The following is an 18053-nucleotide window of genomic DNA, read 5'->3' on the forward strand; positions in this document are numbered from 1 at the left end:
AACTGTTTTAAAAAACTCTTATAAATTTTCTATTCATATAAAAAAAGTTTATCATTAAAGGAATAAATTTTTAATATTTTAAAATACACTAGTTTATCAGTTACATGTATTTTCTCAATATCTATCTAGAACTACTTAATTTCTTATAGACATATATTAGATCCACGGTACTCTTAATTATAAATTGTAAAATATTAAATAATTGTGTTTCTTAATCAATTTAAAGTTTTCAATGGGTGAATACGATGGAATCATTAAAACATTGAAATTTTTCATAGATTTGTTTGCTGACTGTGTGCACTTTTTCTTCATTAGTTTGTTGAAGGGTCCAAAGACCATCAACATAAATTTCAATGGAAAAACAGTGGGAAATGTAGACTGAATTGAAAACTTAGAAGATAAGACATGCAATAAACAGTAAAGTACTGTTTAAGATATGCTTTCATCGATAATGGACATTAATGTTGGAAAATTTTGAAATATTAGCAAAATAACAAAAGTTTGAAAAGTAGCCAGCGATAAAAACCAGTAAACATCAAATCATTAACATTTTGTTTTAGAAAAATCAAATCCTTAGAACAAATAAATTTAAATAAACGTGGAATTTATTTTTTCACCATTTCAATATATATGCGTAATGTTGAAAAATATAACAAATTTAGAAAAATTATGTTTACAAATGATTTTAAATTTGATTCATCCTTTGAATAAATAATAGTTATATATATATATATATATATATAGAGAGAGAGAGAGAGAGAGAGATATGGAGGAATTTGTGATGCAGATGTGACAGGTACAGTGAGAATGAAGCAATGAAGAAAGATGCATAGGAAGAACCCCTTCTTCTTGTTATCCACACCAAACTTGTTTTAGCCACAATAAAGAGGTGGATCACAACCTGGATTCCGTTTCTAATCTCTTCATCTTTGACCTTTGACTCAACCTAATCCAGTTCTCTAACTTATTTGCATTTTGCTCCCTTTCATTTTTTCTATTCTCATTTCCCCCTCCCCTTTGCTTTCTTTTATTATTAATTGTAAATGTATGCAAGTGTGGGGGTTGTAGAGTAGCGAATGTACCTATTATTACGTTGTGATTGTTGTGTAGGGGTATGATAGGGTAGTAAGTTGGTAGAATGTAGGATGAAAGTAATAGGTATAGGTTTTGAGAAATTGAATTGAGTTAATTTAGAGAAGAGAAGGGTGAAAGAGACGGAAGAATGAAAAGAGGAGGGGGGCAATGGGTATAATAAATAGAGGAGTAAGATTTGAGGGAGAAAAAGTGGGACCCAGAGGTGGCATATTTGGTTTGACCAATCTTTTGGCGTTGGGGAAGCAAGGAGGGTTAGATTCCAAGTTAGATGGTAGCACACGTGTGGGGGAAGGAAGAGTCAGATAAGGGGCAGGGTATGCAGAGCCAGTCCCTCTCTGTGCCTGTTTGGTATGTTCCTCTGTTTCATCTCATATAAGAGAAACCAAAGCGTGACATACCTAAAGAGAATTTGCAGACCCTTCACATTTACCACAACTATTATTAATATTAATATTAATATTTTATTTTTATTATCATTATTATTATCATCGTACCCTCTTCCACTCATCCATCCATTACAAACAATGCCTGCAAGTTTAGAACCCTTGGATTTGGGGGTTCACATACCCTACCACTTCAGATGCCCAATCTCGCTGGAACTCATGAGAGACCCCGTCACCGTCTGCACCGGTCAAACCTACGACCGACCCAGCATCGACTCCTGGGTTTCCGCCGGTAACACCACCTGCCCCGTCACCCGTGCCACTCTCACCGACTTCACCCTAATCCCCAACCACACTCTCCGCCGCCTTATCCAGGACTGGTGCGTCGCTAACCGCGCTTTCGGTGTCGAGCGAATCCCCACTCCCAAACAGCCCGCAGACCCCGCCCTGGTTCGCTCCCTTCTCAATCAAGCATCCTCTGATTCCGCTCCAATCCACCTTCGTCTCTCCTCTCTCCGACGACTCAGACAACTCGCTCGCGACTCCGACAAGGACCGCTCTCTCATTTCCTCTCAAAACATCCGCCAGATCCTTCTCCCTATCACTTTCAACGCTGCGGACGAGTTGAAGCACGAGTCCCTCGCGCTACTCGTTTTGTTCCCCCTCGCCGAGTCCGAATGCGCCGCTCTCGCATCCGACTCCGACAAGGTTTGTTACCTCTCGCGGTTGCTCTCGCACAGCTCGCTTGAAGTCCGAGTCAACTCGGCCGCGTTGATTGAGATCGTCGTCGCCGGGACGCACTCGCCGGAGCTCCGCGCGCAGGTGAGTGATGTTGACGAAATCTATGACGGAGTCGTGGACCTGCTCCGCAGCCCGATCTCGTACCCGCGCGCTCTCAAGATCGGGATCAAGGCCTTGTTCGCGCTGTGCTTGGTGAAGCAGACTCGGCACAAGGCGGTGGCCGCTGGTGCGCCGGCGGTACTCGTCGATAGGCTCGCGGACTTCGAGAAATGTGACGCGGAGAGGGCGCTCGCCACGGTGGAGCTACTCTGCAGGATTCCCGCGGGATGCGCCGCGTTCGCTGGCCACGCACTGACTGTGCCGATGCTGGTGAAGATAATACTGAAGATATCGGACCGCGCGACGGAGTACGCGGCCGGAGCGTTGCTGTCGTTATGCTCCGAATCGGAGCTGTGCCAGCGAGAGGCGGTGACGGCGGGGGTGTTGACCCAGCTTCTGCTTCTGGTGCAGAGCGATTGCACGGAGAGAGCCAAGAGGAAGGCCCAGATGTTGCTGAAGCTTCTTCGGGATTCGTGGCCGCAGGATTGCATCGGAAATTCTGACGATTTTGCATGCAGCCAGGTTGTTGTGGTTCCCTTCTAACGATTTTTAATTTTTTGCTATTGTAATAATCTCCATAATTTTAGTGAAGAAAAAAGAAAATTAGATTCGAAGATAAGAAAAATGGACAGAGTTTGTGAAGTCGAAGCTTAATTAATTAGTCTTTTTGTCTAGATTGGTAAATAAATAGAGTTGTAATTCTATATTTAATTATTTTTCTTCTCTTGGTTTTGTATGTAAGGATTATTGTGATGAAGGAAAGCACAACGTTTGCTTCGTCAGAGTTTGTAATTTTTTAAGATGAAAAATATCAAAATAGAGCTAACTTTCTATTTTCTTTTTTTTTCTCCTTTTCTCTCCCTTACCCTGTTTCAACTTTCTAGTTATATAGCATATGTTCAGGAATTTAATCGTGATCGAAATGGTTGGTTATTAGAATAGGTGAATATGCTTTACATTTGGGAACCTGGTTAATTATTAGGGGAATGGAAACATTCACTGCCATTTGGTGAAGTACACGTTTCTGTTAGTTGCACAGGCACTAGTGTTTTTGACTTCCGAAGAACATCGTTTTAATAATCATTATGTTGGGGACTCTTCTCCATGGCTTCCACTGCTCACCTAAGAAGAAAAATTTAGCTTTTTTCTTCTTTTTTGTAAATATGCACTTTTTTTTGTGTGTGAATTTATGTAGCTTTTTCTGAAGCCTTTTTTCTGTACATCAATTTTGTTCTGGACAATACTGCGACCCCAATAAGATTTTTATTTTCTCCTCTTAACCCAGTTTATTGGTGAAGAATGATACGAGGATGGATGTGGCTTGAATTGGAATCTGTAAAAAAGGTAACGACAACCTACGTGATGGGGTATTTTGTAAGTGATGGGGGTATTTTGTAAGTGATGGGGGTATTTTATAATTGACAGAGGAAGAGTGTATAAGAAAAATAATTGAGAAGATAAAAGAATGTTAAAGTGAAACTACAGATGGTGCATTCCAATGGAAGGCTATCTATATAGGGGCATTACCATCTATGTATCAACTTGTAGTTGAACAGCGTATTAGTCTATGACTAAGAAGTTTGAGCAAGAACAAAACAGAGGGAACAGAAGGCTGCACGGGTTTGAAACGTCTTTGAATGAAAAAGAAAGAGGGGGCACATGTGAGGGAACATGGTGGGGTCAAGAGGGTCCTACTACAAGGACTGGGAAAATGGTTTATGTGGCTTACAAATAGAGGGGAGGAGGGTCACATGTTGGTGGGAATCAAACAATTGTATCACATGGGTGCTTGCTTATTTGTTATTCTCTTCACTCCTTTTTCAATATTTTTTGATGGGTACTGCTACAACTACTGGTGCTCACACATCACATGCCCAGCCTTGTTTCTGCTCCACAGTCCCTTACAGATAGAAATTTATTTTGTCTTCCAATCCAAGCTTGGGATATGTAGCACCCGGGACCCATCATCTACTGTCGCCCTTTTTAGCTTTTTCTAATTATCTTTTATTCCTCCTTTTGGGACACCCACCTAAGGGATGAGGTGATGGGCAACCTTTCCAGCGAGTTTTAACAGTAAATTAAAGTATTCCAAGTCAGAGATTGTGTATTGTATGTAAAGATACTTAGGGTGAGATTTCATTCATGATTCATCAGTGTCTTGCTGCTTTTGGGTTGTCTCCAAGAAAAGAAGTCAAATTGATATTTACATTGTTTCCCCTCTTAATGGGAGACGCATGATATCATTGATATTTTCATTGTTCCTTCGCGTGCTTGATGTGTTGTTTTCAGCAGTACTACAGTACAGTTAAATGCTTTCTGCAGACAACAATTCAAACACTGGCGTAAGGGTCTTCGTCCATAGTGAACAATGACGATTACTACTACCACCTGCTGAGCATGCCATGCATGTATTATTGGGTTCTTATGATTCAACCATCACTTTCACACACTATTGAACACAATAAAGTGAAAGACCACACGTGCTCCTCTTCACTGCTTTGTTTCTCAAGTTCACATTGACAAAATGTTGGCTGATTCCAATCGTGCACTTCCTGTTTAGAGTTCAGAGACCAAGAGTGGAACTGTTGTTGTCAAGGACTACGAGTGTCCATGATGGTGACCATTTTTCCTGATAATAATATACACTAGCCTATTTTCATCTAACGTAACACTCTGATTTATATTTGGTTCCACTATTTTTTTTTGTTTTGTGAAATTGAGGACAGCTTGCATCTCTTATGGTGATAAAGTTCATGCTTCTACATGACTACTAATAAATAAGGCAACTAGCCAGAGAGTCCATTTGTGGTTTTGACAGACAACTAAATTCAATTGGGTTACTCTGTAGCTCACTTAGATTCGGACCAAATTATTTGGGGGACTTCCTTATGCAACCAACGTTTTTCTTCCTGCACTTTCAAACTATACATAATGCCTCATTTTACCCTTCACTATTTTGTTGTTAAAATAATTTGTAATAAAATTATTTATATTCTTTCCTGAATGACTAGTTTGGTTTGGTACATGTTTCTCGTATTCGGTGACATATTTTGGATTGCTCATTTAAGTAAAAAACGATATGTTTGACAACTTTTTTTTATAATATTTTGATTCGTGAAATCTTAGATATTGCTAAGGTTTCTTTCTTTAGAAAGTTTTTGAATAAGACGATATTTGAGCATAGTAATAGCAAGCTTATTTTAGTATTCAAATGATCTTTTTATTATCTTTTTTTTTTCTTCAAGATTTTGTTTATTTATAGTTTTTTTTTTTGAGAAATGATTGTTAGATAGAGAGATTGACTTTATGTAGAGTTGGTAGTCTTTTGGGTGAGAAGTCAGACTCAAATCTACTTTACAAATGTACGGTGCTTTATTATTAGCTTTAGCAAAATGTCGCTTGTACGATATGTCAGTGCAGAAGTCTTTAAGGGAAACATTCCCAAAATATTCTTTATTTCTCAACATCTTTTTCTTGTGTGCAGTGATTTTGATCAAGTCTGGCTGCTTTTGTGATTTGTACAAATATCAAGGTATACAAACATCGAAACACTTTATCTTATATGCATTAAATATTTGAATGTTGATAAATGTTAAGATATATAGCATGTTAAAAACATTTTATCATATGTCAACTCATTAATAAATGCATCATTTAATAAGGCATTCAACACATGATCATTAGATGGTGTAAAGCATTAGATCCTTTATGAAAAGTTGTTTGTAATTGATAGCCTTTAGCGATCATTCTTTAGACGATTCATTTTATAAGACTCTTGCTTGAGTAAACATTGTTTTAAGTGAAACATACTTTAAGCTTTAGTGTTAAGAAAGAGATAGACACTTTTATTCATAAAACGCTTGCTTGTAAGACGTTGTTCGTTTAAACATTTAGATGTTGTTTGTTAAGCATTGTTTGTTGCTCATATTGTCTAGATGATTCATCAAGAAAGACGTTTCTTTTTATTAGACGTTGTTTACAAGGCATTGTTCATTAGCCAACATAGTCTAGAAAATGTTGTTATAAGCATGTTTTCGTTTAATAAAGGTGTTCCAAAATATTTTTCTCTTAGATTTAATTTCTTTAAAAATCTTTCATATAGAGCAATATTTCGTTTAATGCTTTTGTTAAACTTCAAAACCTAAATTGTTAGACGGTTTATTCTCTAGATGATCTTGTCTTAATAAATGTATCTTTCAATTATCACAAAAGATACACATTAGAATTTTCACATAAATCAATCACACTCAAATATAATAAACACTTAAGTTGTGTTCGCTTCTGTGTATTTAATGTTACAGCAGAAGGAATGGTAAGTGATTCACATGTTCTTATATGAGGATTTGTGCATGAGTGTGGGCAACGATTTGCGGGATATGTAAGATATACTATTTCGATATGTAGAAAAAATTTGCAAGCAAAGACAGTAGATGGTGGATTCTTGCGTTTTGTTCTTACATGTCTATGGATTTGCAAGAGAGAAGAAGGTTTTGTGGTAGGTTGGAATCAATTCCAAAATCGATTCCATGACTTGATGGAACCAATTCTAGGTTGGTTCATTTTATGGGAAAAAGTTAATGTGTTCACATTCATATTATATATAATAATAATAATAATAATAATAATAATAATAATAATAATAATAAAATAAATATAAGATAAAAAAATAATATTATATTTTAACCTATTAAAATGTTTTTTTATCCATAAAGTAATTCATAAATTTTTATAAACTTTATCCTCAACTCATCTACTTTCACTTTTAAATCATTTAAAAAAAATACACAAATTTTATTCTCAAATTTACTCTGTTACTCTTCTTCAATTATAAGTGAATATGAATACTTATTACCATTAATAATTAATAATTTAATAGTTATTAAAATAAAACTAAGTAATATACAATAACTAAGTTCTCGGAATTTTAAAGCAACTAACATTGCTGAAGAATAAACAAATTAAATTCATACGGTTGAATGGATTCTTATGGTATCCCACTCATAAAAGGCTACAAACTCGTGATAAAGATTGTTAACTAACAAAGGTTGAGTTTGCACATGCTTGAACCACACACTGCACCAGAAGAAAACTAAACATATGAAACCAACCATCCCAGTTTAGGCATAAAAGGTTTTGTAAGATGATGTGATACTATAAGTTTGTATCATCCAAAACTTTAAGAGATCCATGGCATAATTTCTTCAGCAGCTTTCCTGTAAGTTTCCTCCATTGAATTTGCATCCGAAGCTTGTTTTCCCTGTACCATAAACAATTCAATAAGTTAATAAATTCAATAAGTTAAGAATATGTTAGTAAAAGATTCTTTAAAAAAGAAACACATATTTTCATACAGTAAAAATAATTTATTTATAAATTAGTAAAATCTCTTTCAAATATTTTTATTTAAATTTCATTTTAGACACAATTATCAACTCGATTTACTCTCTTGGTGTTTTTATAATTGTAATATTTAATTCATATTAATTGTAATATTTAATTTATAGAAAATATAAATTTTGGTAAGTTTCGTGTACTTTATTAAAAAATATTTATTTTATAAAATAGAAAGTATTATGTTTTAATGTTTACTTTTATGTTTATTTAACAAGTCAATCTTAGTTAATTTATTTAAATTTAAAATAAGTGTTTATGAAGTAAATAAGTAAAAAACACTTATTTAAGAAACAAATCAAAATTTACTCATTAAAAAATTATAAAACTGGTAGATTTAAAATAAGAAGTAGAGAAATACATAAACAGAATAAAATTGACTTATTTAATTAAAAAATGGTGTTTTAAAATATAAACAAAAAATAGGTATTTTAAAAAGTCATACTTTAAACGTAAGAAAAGGCTTAAACATGCATTGAGAAATTATGAATAAGAAACATAGATGTATGATGGGAATGAAGTTTCAAACTTACATGGACTTGAATCATGCATGTACTTCCATTTCCATTGGCCGAAATGGTTGCAGAAATGAGTTCTATGTTGTGCTTTTCCAGCACAGAAGCAATGTTGGTCATGAGTCCTGGCTTATGCACTGAGCAAATCGAGAATTGAGCTTCATTTCCACGAATGTTCAGGACCATGTTTGAAGCAGCCCAAGTTTTATCAAAACCTTTCTGCTTCTCAGACACTGAACCCGCACCAGAACTCCTTCCCATAATTTGTTTCAGAACATGTTGTGCCCTTTCTTCTTTCTTTCTCTCTAGCTTTTCCAGAGTTTCCTGCAGAACTTTTATGTAGTCCACTGCTTCGTTCACTACGGTTGCTTTATCAGCCTAACAAGTAGCATATCAGAACCATCTCAGAATAACATTCTAACCTTAACTTTCTCACTTCTCCTCAAGTGGGACACACACACACAGTAATGGCTCTTTTCTTTTAATACATTAAAAACTATCACTTTAGAGTTCTATCCCAAAAATATTGTGTTAACTTTTATCATCTGTTTTCTGATCATTAAATACTTATATTATATTAATAATACTAATAAAAATAATGATGGTGGTGGTTTTAATATTTAAACGTTAAAGGATTGTACTGATGAAACATTTGTATATCAGTTATAACAATATATCTAGAGTATTGAATAAGATGAACATTTATAAAGAATATACTACTTCAAATAAAATCAGTCTAAACACAAACAACACCTTATGTAATGGAAACATATTTCATGTAAAAGCTAAACTATACACTGATGTTTAAGAGTTAATATCCAAATGCATTGAATCACTAAGCGTCTGGCCGAACAAATTTTCTAAGATATTAGTACAATGTGTTAAATGTTATCAAAAGATATATAATTATCTGATATGTCAAACATGTCCAAGACATAAGACATATAAAGTGTCAAACACTATAGAACCCCTAACAGAGTGTCTAATCACCATAGCGCTTGAACAAAATAATAAAACGTATGAAATTCAAGCTTTGTTAAGCATTACTAACCGATATACTTAAGCTTAGATGGCCTTGTGATACAAGAGCTTAAAAGATCACATTATCTGAGTATAACACATCAAACACTTTACCTTCAAGTAATGCTCTTATCAAACAGTGTTGACATTCCAAAATGTTTTAAACATGCAATGTGCAAAATGACCATTAACATTTAAAACATTTAATGGTGTACAAAAAAGTGTTTTGATTGCATACTTTGCTCTTGTTGTCTCTACAGGTAATGTCAATAATAAGCTTTGTACAAAAGCGCAACACAAAGGACAGAAAGACGTTGAGAGATAAAAAGACATTACTGGAATGTTTCCTAAAAGCCTTTAAATTTGGAAAACTGTATAAGTTATTCAAGAAAGAAAGCACTGATAAAACATTAGCACCCTAAAACATAGACTTGAGTCTGACCAGTTACTTAAAGAAGGCCATGAAGTCTATCTAAAGTCAACTTTATGTCCAATGGTCATTTCTCAAAAGGGTTATATAAAGAAGATTCACAGAACTTGAGGTTGTTGAAGTTGAAGAAGGTGAAAGTAGACGAGAGAAGATGAGAGAAAGAGAGAGAAAATATACAAGAAATATCATTAACTCTACTCTACCTCAAAGTTTATATCATTTGAAGCTCTTCAACCTAACAAAAAGAACATCACAATTTCACAAATTGTATTGATCTCTCTTTGAGAGTTCCTTTATTTGTACTTGTAATCATACACTGATTGTGTTTTTAAATTTTGAAGAGAACTAAAACACTTGTATTGAGCGAAACGTGTTAAGACAAGAATGTCTAAAGAGAATAAACATCTCAAGTTTTAAGGTTTAACAAACGATAGTGAACAAAATATTGTTTAGAGAAGAATAGCATTTGGTCAATGAGCACAACAAAACATTCTTATTAAATGCATATAAGACAAACTATGACGTGTCAAATATAAAAGATTAAACAACATATTGACAAAAAGACGTCTGGTGAAAGAAGGCATAACTGTTATGTATTATATCAATTGTCACTACTTGAAAAAACTCAGACTTGCACTAAACACTTATTTTACGAAACATGCTTTAACACTATATCAACATATAGATCATTCAATGCATGTACATATTGTACACTTATTTCTGTTATGATTTTCTATTAAGCTTTCTATTATGATTTTCTTTTAGGTTTTCTGTTATGATTTTCTGTTAGGTTTTTTGTTATGATTTTCTATTGCTTGTATTTTTCCTTTATATTCAAGCATGTTTCTCTATTGTAAAACAACTAAGTTCTCATACTTTCCATAAAATATTTCTTTTCAAGTTTTCTCTCCTTTGTGTTTTATCAAACACTCACATGGTATTAGATAAAACACCTTCTGTATTTACCTTCTCTTTGTTGTTGTTTCACCTATGACAAGTTCTACTCCCCTTCATGATCACCTTACAAATCACGTCAGTTCTGTAGAGTTGGGTTTTCTAGTATGGTTGACACTGATTCATCTATTGCTATTGATCTTTCTACCGTGAGATGTTAAGAGATATTATGCTATCAATATTAAAATAACTTGTATTTGCCACATAAAGTGTTACATAAGGTATTAGAGATATAATTGATATCTTCTTTCAGATTTCTGTTATGATTTTCTATTGCTTGTATTTTCCCTTGATATTCATGCATATTTCTCTATGTAAAACAACTTAGTTCTCATACTTTCAATAAAATATTTCTTTTCAAGTTTTTTCTCTTTTGGGTTTTATCAAACACTCACATGATATCAGATTAAACACCTTCCACATTTACCTTCTCTTTGTTGTCTCACCCATGGCAAGTTCTACTTCTCCTTCTCATCACCTTACAAATCAAGCCAGTTTTGTAGGATTGAGTTTTGTTAGTATGGTTGACACTGATTGATCTTTTGCCATTGATCTTTTTGCCGTGAAGAATGACAAAATTCATGCTCTCTTTGGTTTCTCTAAAAACTAATATGAAGCTATTTTTTCCTTCCTATAAAAGTCACAAAATGCTTTATCTTCTGCCACTATTTTTAGTCAACATATTATACAACACTCATATCAACCTTTTAGATGATTGAAGCAATTAAAAAAAGCATCAATAATTATTTAGTTTCTTGGTTTCTCTAGTTTCTTGATTCTCTAGTTTCTTGATTCTCAGTTTCTCAGTTCTCTACTTTCTCGACTCTCCATTTTCTCAATTTTCTAGTTTCTCAGTTCTCTAGTTACTCAGGTTTCAGTTTCTCGATTGCTCTAGTTTCTCGATTTTTTGGTTTCTTAATTTCTTTAGTTTCTCGGTTTTTAAATATTGTCATTCTCAATATTATTGATTCTCATTATCAATACTCTTGTTATCAATACTGTAGATTCTTGTTTTTTTTTTCAAAGTTCAATTTTTTTTCAAGATTTTCAAGTTCTGATGTTTCTCAAATTTCTCGAGAATATCAAAATTTTCAAGATTCTCAAATTTCAAGATTTTCAAATTTCTCAAGATATCAAGATTCTTTCATCCTACTACATTTCAAAAATGTTACTTTCGAGTTAAGCCTTCATAATTTTCATACCCACCTTGAAACCGGGTGTTAGAAATATTTTATATCTTCTTTCCGTATTTTATTATAATTTTCTATTAAGTCTTTTATTATGATTTTTTTTGTTTTGATTTTCTGTTGTTTGTATTTTTCTTTTATATTTAAATATATTTTTCTATTGTAAAATAACTAAGTTTTTATATTTTCGATAAAATATTTCTCTTTTAGTTTTCTCTCCATTGTGTTTTATCAAACTCCACATAAGAACTCGTGTTTGATATATATAATATATATTTGTGCGTACCATTTATTCGGCCTCTTTTGCGGAGAAAATATGCATTAATTATTTTTTTAAGATTTGTTCAAATTATTTGTTATGGTCATAATTTAATTTAACCGTCATCATAGGTAGTATTCCTTTAAAAATTATTCCTAGAAATCAATAAAAGAAGAGTATTATTCAATGCTGTTATAGTATTCGTATTAAGTTATTCTTACTTTGTCAATAGAATGTTTATAATTATAATGAATACAAGAACATCATATAATCTCAATATATGGAGATAGGGAACAATAATACAGTAAATAATTTGAAGGATAGGCCCATAATGTTAATTATATGTTTAGGCTTACAATCAATGATTATGTAAGAATGTAATAAGAGATTACATTTTTTTTTTCAAGAAAGGGATTTTTTTTCACTTTTTTAAGGTAGATTTTTTTGTTGATAAAAATAAAATTAAATATTTAAAACCTTGAGTAATGAAATATATACCTTTGAAGGAAGTTGCGGAAGTAAAGCACTAAGATCATCGAACATTTCTTTCATTTTCTTTCTTCGGCCTCTTTCGATGGATAGATGCATTTCATTATTAGTTTCCGGATCGTAGGAGTCTTCACCACTAGTAATAATTTTCTTCTCATTTTCATCAACAACATCGTCATTCGACATCGTATTCACAACAAGGTTTTGGTTTGTTTTAATTTCACTGGAACGATTAGAACTAGAAGAAGTATCTGTATGATTTTCCAATAAGAAATCCATAAGAAATAAAAGCTGATTTTGTGGCTAGAAAGTGTGGAGAGAAAGAAATGAGGAGTTTGAGGTTAGGGAGAAAGATTGAAGAATGGTTTATTTATACTAAGGTGGCTAAGTTTGCCAAGGTACAAAGACAAAATATAAATGTCAAAATTACTAAGAACAACCCAAAATACATTCGTAAGAACATGGCGTTACGTTGAATTATAATAAATACATTAAATATATAGTTTAATGTTGTGTACTTCAATCTATCCTCATATCCCACCACATATTGACCCACTTGCTTCTTAGGTTTGGCTTCATTTATTTCATTCTTCAAAAATATAGTTTTTTTAATACTATCAATATATTTAATACATTTTATCACATTTCTCATCATTTTGAAACTTCATATATTTTGGTCATATTATTAAGATAGAGGAGTAGCAATAAAAAAAATCATTTTACATGTAATTCTGAATTTTTTTTCTTCTTTCCATTCCACTTTTTTTCAATATTTTTTTGTCTAAATCCTACCCGATAATAAATTTTAAAGCTTTAACAGTTATGATGTTAACAATTATTTTGATCAAAATTCTTATATTGGGCATATAAAATGTATTGAATTTTCTTTATCTTTCTGTTTTCTTCTTAATATTAAGTTTTTTTTTTCTTTTTTATCAGCATCGTATTAAGTCTTTAACCTCTTTACAAGAAAAACTTTTCTTTATTATGCATAAAGATATATGATAAAAACAATAAAAATAATTTTTGTTCTCCTTTTTTATTATAATCTATATTTATTTGGATGTATTTAATACTTTAACGTTATTTGGATGTATTTATATAGTAGACAAAACAAGTTGTTTAGTTTTGAAAATTTTTAAAACTAAATTATAATTAAATTTATTAAGAACAAAAACTATTTAGCATTAATTAGATCGAGCCAAATCAATTCGTATCGAAATTTGAGCCTAATTAATTTATATTAAATATTTAGAAATTAATCCAAACTGAAAGTTAAAATAAATTTTTCTAAACATAAGGTTAAGATATCCAACTTGAATTCAGTAAAACAATTAAGTTTTCGTTAAAATAGAAATTAAATTGTTTTATCCAATTAAAAGAATTAAAATTTAAGATATTTTAATTATTTCATCTAAATAAAATATTTAAAAGATGAAAAAAATTGTAATTATAAGTAATCCAAATACTATATATTTTAATTATTTAAAATTATTGAAATTTCTTGTAAAAAAGACACAAAAGTTAATATAAAAAATACTGTTTTATTTAAAAACACAACATTAAAGTTTCAATGATAGGAAAGAATGCGAGAGAGGGAAAAAAAGTGAAAAGAGAGATTCTTTAAATAAATTAAAATAAAATATAAAACGATAAAATATCAAATAATTTTATTTTTCATTAAAAACTTTATTTATTATTTTTAATAACATTTTTGTAATTATTTATTATTATAATAATATAACATCACTCCTAATTTATTACAAGTTACGTTATTCTGACTCATAATTAATTATGTATACAAAAATACTTCAAAATATTTGTTATTTTGACAATATAATTTATTATATATGTAGTTTAATTTAATTGTGTTTTCACTTACAAATCACAATGTAACTGTTTCCATAAATTTCAGCAAAGGAATTAAAAATATTTGCACAATGAAATCTACACAAAAACTATTCATACGTATTAAATCCACCTTACAATATTAGTTTTATTATGTTATAAAATTATTAGTTATATTATATATTTAAAAGGTAAAAATATATTTATTTATTTGAATATAATAAATATTTTTTTATAAAAGCTTTCCTTTTTTAACTTCATTGTAATTCAATATGCAAAAAAACCATCCTTATAGAAAGCATTATTCACCAAATGCATGCATAAAAATGTGAAACACTCACAAATGGTCCTTAAGACAAAAATTACAAAATAGTTCCAAAAGCTAGACTATGTTAGAAAAAATAGTTTTTTCTTTTGTTAACTTGCTTTGAAAACTTTAATAAGTTAACTTGTTGTGAAAAAAATGTTTAGGAAAAAGTTAACTCCTTTTGTTTTGCAAAGGGGAGTAGTAGCATTCAACTACGTTAATAAATTATTAATATAGACGAAGATACAAATTTAATAAACTTTTTTTCTTAAAATATAGCTTTGATGGGTATGACATTTTTATACAATTTTTTGTTCCAACACTTCCTTTAACTAAGCAAGATCGTTAATGATAATTAAAACCAAAATAAACTACTTTTATAACCTAAAATATTGACAATTCTGCTTTGGATTCACGATTTTGAGAAAATAGACTATGTGCTAACAAAATAAAACAATTCTACATAATAGTCCAATCTGATGGAAAAAATGTATAAAAAGTTTTGTTTTACAAAAATTACTTTAGGATCATAACATCAATATTTTTTCATCGATGGATAATATAAAACATTTTATACTATTCATAACCATTAACTCCACGATTATATACTTTAAACGAATTGAAAAATTCCTTTTAATCTATGTTTGTTTTTAATGTGAGTACAAACTTTATTTGTCTTAAGTTTTATGTACTTATATCATGAATGATATATCTTTATTTTGGCTTAATTATCTTCTAAGTCTTCGTAGGACTAAAACAAATATGAAGATCTAAAATTAATACTACTTTTTAGGACTACATATTAATTACAAAATCACAATTACAAACGTTGAAAATAAATTTAAATATTTTATTCATTGATTTTGGATAATAAACATATATATGTAGTTTAAACCTTAAACAACAATATTTGAACATATATTCATAATAGCTGAAGTTAAGCCACAAAATCCCACTTAGTTTTAAGAAAAAGTAGTAATTACATAAACAAATAATAATAATAATAATAATAATAATAATAATAATAATAATAATAATAATAATAATAATAATAATAATAATAATAATAATATAAGTGTTTCGATCCAAAGGTTTAAGCGATCCATAGAAGAATCTCTCCCGCAGCTTGCCTGTAAATTTCTTCCACTGAATTTGCATCCAGGAACTGATGTGAAGCTCGTTTTCCCTGAATCATCAAAAACTTCATATAAGTTAAAGTAACCCTAATTTCATGTTAATATAGAATGCTTGTGTATTAGAAAAAAGAAGTATAAGAAAAGTGTTGAATTCTTTTAAAGTAAATGTGTGAATGCGTGACTCTTTTTTTTTTTTACTAAAGCTACAGTAATTAATAAATTTTAAAAAAATAATTTTTAATAATTTGGAAATTGCGTGTGAATAATTATAAACGTATAGTTTTCTACAGAAATAATAAATGAAAAGTGCATAAGAGTTTGAAACTTACGTGAGCTTGAATCATGATTGCATTTCCATTCCCAAGGCACGAAATGTGGGCATATACAAGCTCTATCTTGTATTTATCAAGCACAAAAACTATGGTGGACACGAGACCTGGTTTATGGGCCGCGCAAATGCAGAATTGGGCCTCATCTCCACAAACATTCAAGACCATGTTTGAAGAGGCCCACGTTTTATCAAAAGCTACGGGCTGCTGCTGTGCAGGGAATAAAAGTGCGTTTGAAGAAGTTCCCATAATCGCGTTCGAAAAGCCGTAATTAGAAGAAAGTCCCTGAGCAGTGAACATGGACGGTGATGACTCATTCCAAAACGTGGGCCCACATCGGACCCTTTCTTCTTTCTGCTTCTCAAGCTTTTCCAGGGTTCTCTCAAGATTTTTGATGTAGCTCACTGCTTCATCCACGACCGTTGATTTATCCGCCTGCAAAACCATGATCGAACACCGAAGCACCTTAGAGAAAGAGGGAAAACGAAGTAACCTAAGAATGAAAATGAATCCGATTGAAAATATTTGACCTTAGAAGGAAGATGGGGAAGCAATGCATGAAGACTAGCGAACATGTTTTTCATTTTCTTTCTCCTTTCTCTCTCAGTCCATATATGCATTTCGTGATCAGATTCGCGACTCTTTTCAGCATTTCCTTCTGCACTGCTAACTTTGTTGAGCTCTCGATTTCGCTTCTTATTCATGAGACCTTCGACCTTTTCATTCTTCTGCTTTTGTGAATTCGTTTTTTCCCACAATAAGTTCGTATCATGCAACAAACTTTGATCTTCTGACATCAAGAGCATGATAGATTGAGAGCGAAGAAAAAAATTAAGAGCAGATTTGATAAGCAGAAGAATGGAGAAGACACGTTTATATACAAGTGAGAGAGAGAGCTTACAGCTGAAGATGCAAGAGAGATATGAATGATGATGATTAACCATAACACAATGCAGTTACTTTGCCTCACAACAAATATATTAACATTATAATTATGCTAAAATACTATACCTTAGGCTCCCGCTAGATATGTTAATTACCATGATTTTAGAAACACTTTCATTTAATTTATTTCATTCTTTAATATATGTGTGTGTGTGTGTGTAATTTAATTTTTGCTGATATAAATGCAATTTTAATAAATTATATTATATCTATTATTGAGAGATGTAAATAAACTTTGGCGTCAATGAAGCCAATAACAATTTATCTTTTAGGTGTAAAGAGGTTATAAATTATTTTTTCTTTATTGGATATTTTTTTTTTCATTTAGGTGCTTTTTCATTTACTTATAATGGTAATTTTCTAAAGATTAACATTTATGATCGCAAAAGACATTTTTCTCAAAACTCTTATCTCAAATATACTAATTTTTATATACACACATAATAAAAATCACTTAAATGTTAAAAAAATGGTTTCATAATTTTCATTAAAATTACAGGTTTTATTGTGAACAATGGTTTTTAATAAAAAAGTTTTTAGTAAAAAAACATTTATTGGTTTTGATAAATAGTGAAGAAACATGTTTATGATCTTTAGTGCGTTCAAATCCTAATAAATATGCATCCCATTAAATTCTTCTTTCTAAAAAGTAAATAATTAATGAGCTTTACAGCTTTTATATGATAAATATTTGTATCAATAAATGATAATGGCACACGTTTTTAACTGAATGATTTATGTATAGTTTAACATTAGTTCTGACCTATTAATAATACATATCCAGTTCACAGATATAAAAAAATATTATTGAAACTCACATTTTATGAGTTAAATAACAATCTCTTTTGAATTAAGATATTCACATCTGTACTTGTTTATATATATATATATATATATATATATTTTAGTGCTTCTTATTTGCGTT

The 18053-nt window shown here is 31.0% G+C and overlaps 3 protein-coding genes across 7 annotated transcripts; 1 reads left to right on the forward strand and 2 right to left on the reverse strand.

Moving 5' to 3' along the window:
* The first annotated feature begins 1382 nt into the window (after nt 1-1382).
* On the forward strand, nt 1383-5929 carry LOC108341190 (U-box domain-containing protein 26). 5 transcript variants are annotated; one of them, XM_052874731.1, is made up of 3 exons: nt 1383-2840; nt 3604-3662; nt 3744-4982. In XM_052874731.1, exons 1-2 carry the CDS (start codon nt 1446-1448, stop codon nt 3619-3621), a joined length of 1413 nt encoding a protein of 470 aa, XP_052730691.1. In that variant the 5' UTR covers nt 1383-1445; the 3' UTR covers nt 3622-3662; nt 3744-4982. The 5 variants fall into 5 exon arrangements, with proteins under 5 accessions (XP_052730691.1, XP_052730697.1, XP_052730694.1 ...); XM_052874737.1 differs by having other exon boundaries at nt 4608-4982; XM_052874734.1 differs by having other exon boundaries at nt 4611-4982.
* A 1310-nt stretch (nt 5930-7239) lies between these two features.
* On the reverse strand, nt 7240-12885 carry LOC108342681 (transcription factor bHLH95). The gene is made up of 3 exons (XM_017580475.1): nt 12573-12885; nt 8243-8602; nt 7240-7575 (listed from the first exon to the last, which is right to left on the reverse strand). The coding sequence occupies exons 1-3, from the start codon at nt 12840-12842 to the stop codon at nt 7495-7497; spliced, it is 711 nt and encodes a 236-aa protein (XP_017435964.1). The 5' UTR covers nt 12843-12885; the 3' UTR covers nt 7240-7494.
* A 2916-nt stretch (nt 12886-15801) lies between these two features.
* LOC108342661 (transcription factor bHLH95) lies at nt 15802-17008 on the reverse strand. The gene is made up of 3 exons (XM_017580455.1): nt 16714-17008; nt 16184-16618; nt 15802-15904 (listed from the first exon to the last, which is right to left on the reverse strand). Exons 1-3 carry the CDS (start codon nt 16987-16989, stop codon nt 15812-15814), a joined length of 804 nt encoding a protein of 267 aa, XP_017435944.1. The 5' UTR covers nt 16990-17008; the 3' UTR covers nt 15802-15811.
* Between the last annotated feature and the right edge of the window lie 1045 nt (nt 17009-18053).

The sequence above is a fragment of the Vigna angularis genome, chromosome 1 (assembly GCF_016808095.1).
Source record: "Vigna angularis cultivar LongXiaoDou No.4 chromosome 1, ASM1680809v1, whole genome shotgun sequence".
NCBI lineage: Eukaryota > Viridiplantae > Streptophyta > Magnoliopsida > Fabales > Fabaceae > Vigna > Vigna angularis.

Excerpts from the sequence above, each read along its gene's own strand:
- LOC108341190 (XM_052874731.1), top strand. The coding sequence starts at position 1,446 with ATGTTCCTCTGTTTCATCTCATATAAGAGAAACCAAAGCGTGACATAC.
- LOC108342681 (XM_017580475.1), bottom strand. The coding sequence starts at position 12,842 with ATGGATTTCTTATTGGAAAATCATACAGATACTTCTTCTAGTTCTAAT. Across the intron at positions 8,603-12,572 it reads TTCCGCAACTTCCTTCAAAG|GCTGATAAAGCAACCGTAGT; the intron begins GTATATATTTCA and ends GCTACTTGTTAG. Across the intron at positions 7,576-8,242 it reads CATGCATGATTCAAGTCCAT|GGAAAACAAGCTTCGGATGC; the intron begins GTAAGTTTGAAA and ends TTTATGGTACAG.
- LOC108342661 (XM_017580455.1), bottom strand. The coding sequence starts at position 16,989 with ATGCTCTTGATGTCAGAAGATCAAAGTTTGTTGCATGATACGAACTTA. Across the intron at positions 16,619-16,713 it reads TTCCCCATCTTCCTTCTAAG|GCGGATAAATCAACGGTCGT; the intron begins GTCAAATATTTT and ends ATGGTTTTGCAG. Across the intron at positions 15,905-16,183 it reads CAATCATGATTCAAGCTCAC|GGAAAACGAGCTTCACATCA; the intron begins GTAAGTTTCAAA and ends TTGATGATTCAG.